The sequence below is a fragment of the Arachis duranensis genome, chromosome 4 (genome assembly GCF_000817695.3).
Source record: "Arachis duranensis cultivar V14167 chromosome 4, aradu.V14167.gnm2.J7QH, whole genome shotgun sequence".
Classification (NCBI taxonomy): domain Eukaryota; kingdom Viridiplantae; phylum Streptophyta; class Magnoliopsida; order Fabales; family Fabaceae; genus Arachis; species Arachis duranensis.
In genome coordinates, this window is record NC_029775.3 from 111,503,008 (window position 1) to 111,507,718 (window position 4,711).

The window sequence follows — 4,711 nt, forward strand, 5'->3', positions numbered from 1 at the left end:
CACCTCCCTCTCCCTCCTCTCTGTGCCACGTGTCCTCACCTCTCAGCGTCACGTTCCCTCACATCCACCACCGCCGCCACTCTCTACACATCCCTCGCTGTCACGCGCACCTCCCTTCGCGTTCCTCGGTACGCGCGCCTTCTCCACTCACTTCCCCGGCGACAGCCAACGGGACGCTGACTCGCTCCGAGTCGAATCGGAGGTTGACTCAGAGCTACTTAGAGCGATCGGGGATGCCGCCTCCACCGGCGGCGGCGGCGAAGATGACCGCATTTTCCCCGTTCGCACTTTGATTTCGATGCTTGATGCGTACCATGATGTTTCTGGATTTCCATGGTAAGCTTCAAGCTCCATCGATTGGTTCTCGCTGCTATATGGAATCTTTTGGTTTAATTTGGCGACTGAATTGAATTTGAAAAACTCACAGGTGGATAATTATAGTTTCATCTACTTTGGCTCTGAGGATTGTTCTGCTTTTTCCTTTGGTTCTAACACTTCACAAGGTTAAAAGAATTGCCGAGTTTTTCCCAAAATGTGAGTATCTTGCGTTTTATTCTAATTTGAAGACATTTCCCTCCATAAGTTTTGAACTCAAATTATTACTGATTACTTTTAAAGATGGTCACTTTGTTAGCAGTTTGTGATTGAACTGATTGCTATCTTGAATGTATTGTTTAATTCTGATTTCTAAGTAATAGTTATTGTTTAATGTTAGTGATGATCTTTCTCAATTACCTTGACAATAGAGTAATGAGTTATATTGATTGTGTTAGTATATGGTATATACACAAAGAACAAGCCTCCTTAATTTGGCATAATTTGATATTTATGTTCTATATCTACTTTAATTGTTATTAATTATTGGTTCCTTCACTTCTCAAAGTGCCTCCTCCAATTCCACCACCTTTCTCAGGAAAGAGTTATCGTCGTCAGTTTCAGTTTTTCCAGAAGAAGAGAAAAGAAGTTGGGTGCCCCTCATACGTGTGGCCACTGTTACCTATTATTACCCAGGTGATATATCTAGCTTGAGAGTTGAAACTCTCCTTTTTCCTTACTCTCCTTATTAAGCAGCCCTTTTTATTGGATACTATTAATTGTTATGCATTGATAATCAAAGAATTTTATAGTACCATTTGATCAGATTATTGTAGTTTGGCTTCACTCAGTAGCTAAAGAAAACAATTTTTATTTGAAAATAAAGTTAATAAATGAGTGTCAATTACGGGGAAAAAGAAAAAGAGAAGTACCAACCTTTCCATGAGCTCTTAGCCAACACATTTCAATCCTTATCAGTTGAATCAACCTTCGATGCGAACTGCTATTTGTTAAGACTGCATGGACAACATGTAGACCACCTGCTTTACCTTGTGGAGAAACTTAACAGTGCATGTGTTCTGCTGAAGACAGATTCAAATAATTGCATAAGCTAGACACAGCGATAGACTTTTGTGCCACTTCCTGTCGACAGAACAGTTGTATTTTGGAACATGGATTTATAGTTGAAGTTGTACAATTTCATTAGATCATTTTAACCTTCTGGAGAAATCGAAATATGTAAGAATAATGTGACATGTTGATAGGGCGGCTCAACAAAAGTTTTATCATGATATTGACATTCTATCTTTCAATTTATTTTCAGCTTCCATGTTTTTTCTTGTGGATGATTAGCATAAGGAAGATGTCACTGGATGGTCACCCTGGTTTCAGTTGTGTAAGGCACTGACTTACTAAAATACTGTTTAATCATTGCATCTGCTTTGTGTAACTTCATATCTTTCAAATTTAATCTTCTAACGGTTCTAGCTCCATGAATGCCTGGATCTTATCATTAAAGTATATCTAACATGATGAGACAGATTTGAATGATAACTGCAAAATATAATGATGTAATCTAAGTTATGGGCTTATAGTTGAAAAATTTACACTGAACATAATATGTATCTTATATTTGGGTTTGGAGGATACATGCACCTTTGACAGAGTCACTCTGTTACTAAATGATTTAAGCTTGTCATATGTTGTGCAGGGTGGTGCTTTGTGGTTCCAGAATTTAACAGAACTCTCTCATGATTATTCAGGCTTCATATTTCCTATTCTGATTGCTAGTCTGCACTACATTAATGTTCAGGTATGGATTCTTGATTCATATTCAATAGGTATTTAACCATAGAATAATATTATGATTGCCTTCTGTTGCTTCACCACTGTCTCCTTGCCTATTGAACTAAAGTTATTCACAAAACATGAAGCAGAACTTTTTCTACTTTCTTGTTTTAAATAAATAATAGATCACTGGATCCAAAAGCAACAGGTCAAGTCAACAACATGTGATTAATTGAGTTGCACAGTGAAAACAGTAATGTTGTGATTAGGCAAGCTAGCATCTTGAAAACCAAGATATTAAAACCTAAATTATTTTTCCACATGCTTATATAATTAATTTTCATGCATAAAAAGATAAGTTGTAAATTTAACAACTTTTTGGGGCTAACTTTTGCTTGAACGCTCAAATAATACAAACACAAATGAGCCTTATGAACATGTTTGAGTAGTATGTTTACTATGTGACATAAGTTTGAATTGATTTTTCTTTGGCTCCATAAAGGAATGAATAATGCTAGGCCCTTAGTTGTGCATGGGTATAATGTGCACAGATATTAGATGTTTTTGACCTGCTGGAAGTTATACTAGTAAAAGGATTTGGGTGTATTGTAATTTACCTTAAGGCACTTGTTTTGTGAAGGGCGTGAATAAGTTGGTGGTACAGTGTTTACTAATTTGTGTTTTATTTATTTATCAGATATCCTTCCGAAAACCTGTGGTTGAAGAAGCGAGGGACATCTTTGACTTATTAGCTAAAGTGAGTCGAAGTTGTCTTCTAGTTCTATTGTCTATCAATAATTTTGCAGATTCTGACCAAAAAATCAAGTTGATCCTTGATTTTTTAATTTTGCAATTTTATCCTTATTTCATTTGACTAGTGTTTTATGAAATATTGCTTGTTATAGTATATAGGATTTACGATTCATTGAATTCTAAAGTAGTAATATGTCTCCTAAATGAGTTATACATTTGCTACTGCAGTACTACAAGTGGTATTTGGACTTTCTAACACTGCCTATAGCTTTTATTGGCTTCTGTATTCCTCAGGTAATTCTAATCCTTACTTGTTATGTTGTCAACTCTAACTTCTAAGATAACATATTTTCACTTAAATACGGTTTAGCTTTTTTTTTTTTAACTGGTTGGAAAATTCTATCAACATGCATTATTACCAAACTAATAGATGCTATCCGTGTTATGTTCGGACAATTTATGCTAATAAGGCTATTGATAAAACTTAGGAAAATGTAGGAAAGATCATAATGTGTGTGAAGTTTTAACTGTCAAAATAAAATATCCATAATTTAAAATTATGATAAAAGGTTGAAGGCCCATTAATGGCCTACTACATTCAATTTAAGACTCATAAGATAATTTATATATTTTATTAATTCAAGCTCTAACAATTTAAATTTTAAAATTAGAATTCACAACAAAACCTAGAACATAATGATTTTGAAACTGATGAATCTACACCAAAAAAAACATTTGAAACAAAAACCACCCCATGTCACTTGTAACATCTGTGGCCAAGCTATGGGAGGGGAAGTGAATACAATTTGATTTCTGTGACAAAATCCTACACAAAAGAATCAAAACCAAAAGATGCACTGACCATTAATATTAATTTCATGGCCAAGCTATGGGAGGGGAGTGAATAAAATTTGATTTCTGTGATAAAATCCTACACAAAAGAATCAAAACCAAAAGATGCACTGACCATTAATATTAATTTCATGGTATACTTATTCCGTCTTTCTGTGCAGGGAAGCCAACTCTATTGGGCCACCAACAGTTCATTAACCCTCATTCAGGTCAGTAATATGTCATCCACATCTTTCAGTTCTTTTGTTTTGGACTACTGTTTTATAATAATAATAAATTTTGGCTCTACAAATAAATTTTGCAGCACTATGCCCTTAGACATCCTGTTGTCCTTGCAAAATTGGGGTTACAAGACAACAAAAGTCAAAAAGCAGCTATTGAGGAAGGTGGTGATTCTAAAGCTACCAAGGAATTTTTGTCTCCTGGAAACAACCCTATAGATTCACCTGAAAAGTGGCATAAGTTCCCCATAGAGGAAATGTCCCCTGAAGCATTGGTTGCTGTGAGTGATCTAGAACATGTACATTATGCCCTTCAAACTAGATTTGCTATCAAGAATTTGTCACTAATCCATGCTTGATTTGCTTACAGCTTGCAATCCCGTTTATGAACAGTAATGACAAAGAAAGTGCTATCCCTTTACTAAAGTAAGCCATCCTTCTATTTTCTTCAGTAAGGGAAGAAAATTTGATTTTGGAACCACTGCTGCTGATCTTATTTCTAAGGCTTTGTATCTGATTGATGGTGCATTGGATTAGTAACTTCCATTTGCAGACATGCACTTGATAAGGACCCTCAATATGTAAGAGCTTTGGTTTTGATGGGTCGGATTCTGTTGCTGAAACAGAGTAATGATGAAGCTAATGAATACTTTGAGCGTGCAATATCAAAGGTATGTTGTCACGTTTGCACGCATTTTAACAAAAAACAACAACAAAGCCTTATCCCACTAAGTGGGGTCGGCTACATGAATCAAACGACGCCATTGTGCTCTGTCATGTAT

At 35.6% G+C, this 4,711-nt stretch overlaps 1 protein-coding gene across 1 annotated transcript in view; it reads left to right on the forward strand.

Moving 5' to 3' along the window:
- Positions 1–4: 4 nt before the first annotated feature.
- Positions 5–4,711, forward strand: part of LOC107485900 (ALBINO3-like protein 2, chloroplastic) — a gene marked incomplete at its 5' end in the record, with an annotated part of 8,581 nt that continues 3,874 nt past the window's right edge. The window contains 11 exons of the mRNA XM_016106433.3: positions 5–336; positions 428–534; positions 884–1,011; positions 1,640–1,711; positions 2,027–2,128; positions 2,801–2,860; positions 3,085–3,150; positions 3,870–3,917; positions 4,013–4,210; positions 4,300–4,355; positions 4,483–4,600. Coding sequence (XP_015961919.1) covers positions 5–336; positions 428–534; positions 884–1,011; positions 1,640–1,711; positions 2,027–2,128; positions 2,801–2,860; positions 3,085–3,150; positions 3,870–3,917; positions 4,013–4,210; positions 4,300–4,355; positions 4,483–4,600 — 1,287 coding nt within the window. The remainder of the gene's footprint in view (positions 337–427; positions 535–883; positions 1,012–1,639; positions 1,712–2,026; positions 2,129–2,800; positions 2,861–3,084; positions 3,151–3,869; positions 3,918–4,012; positions 4,211–4,299; positions 4,356–4,482; positions 4,601–4,711) is intronic.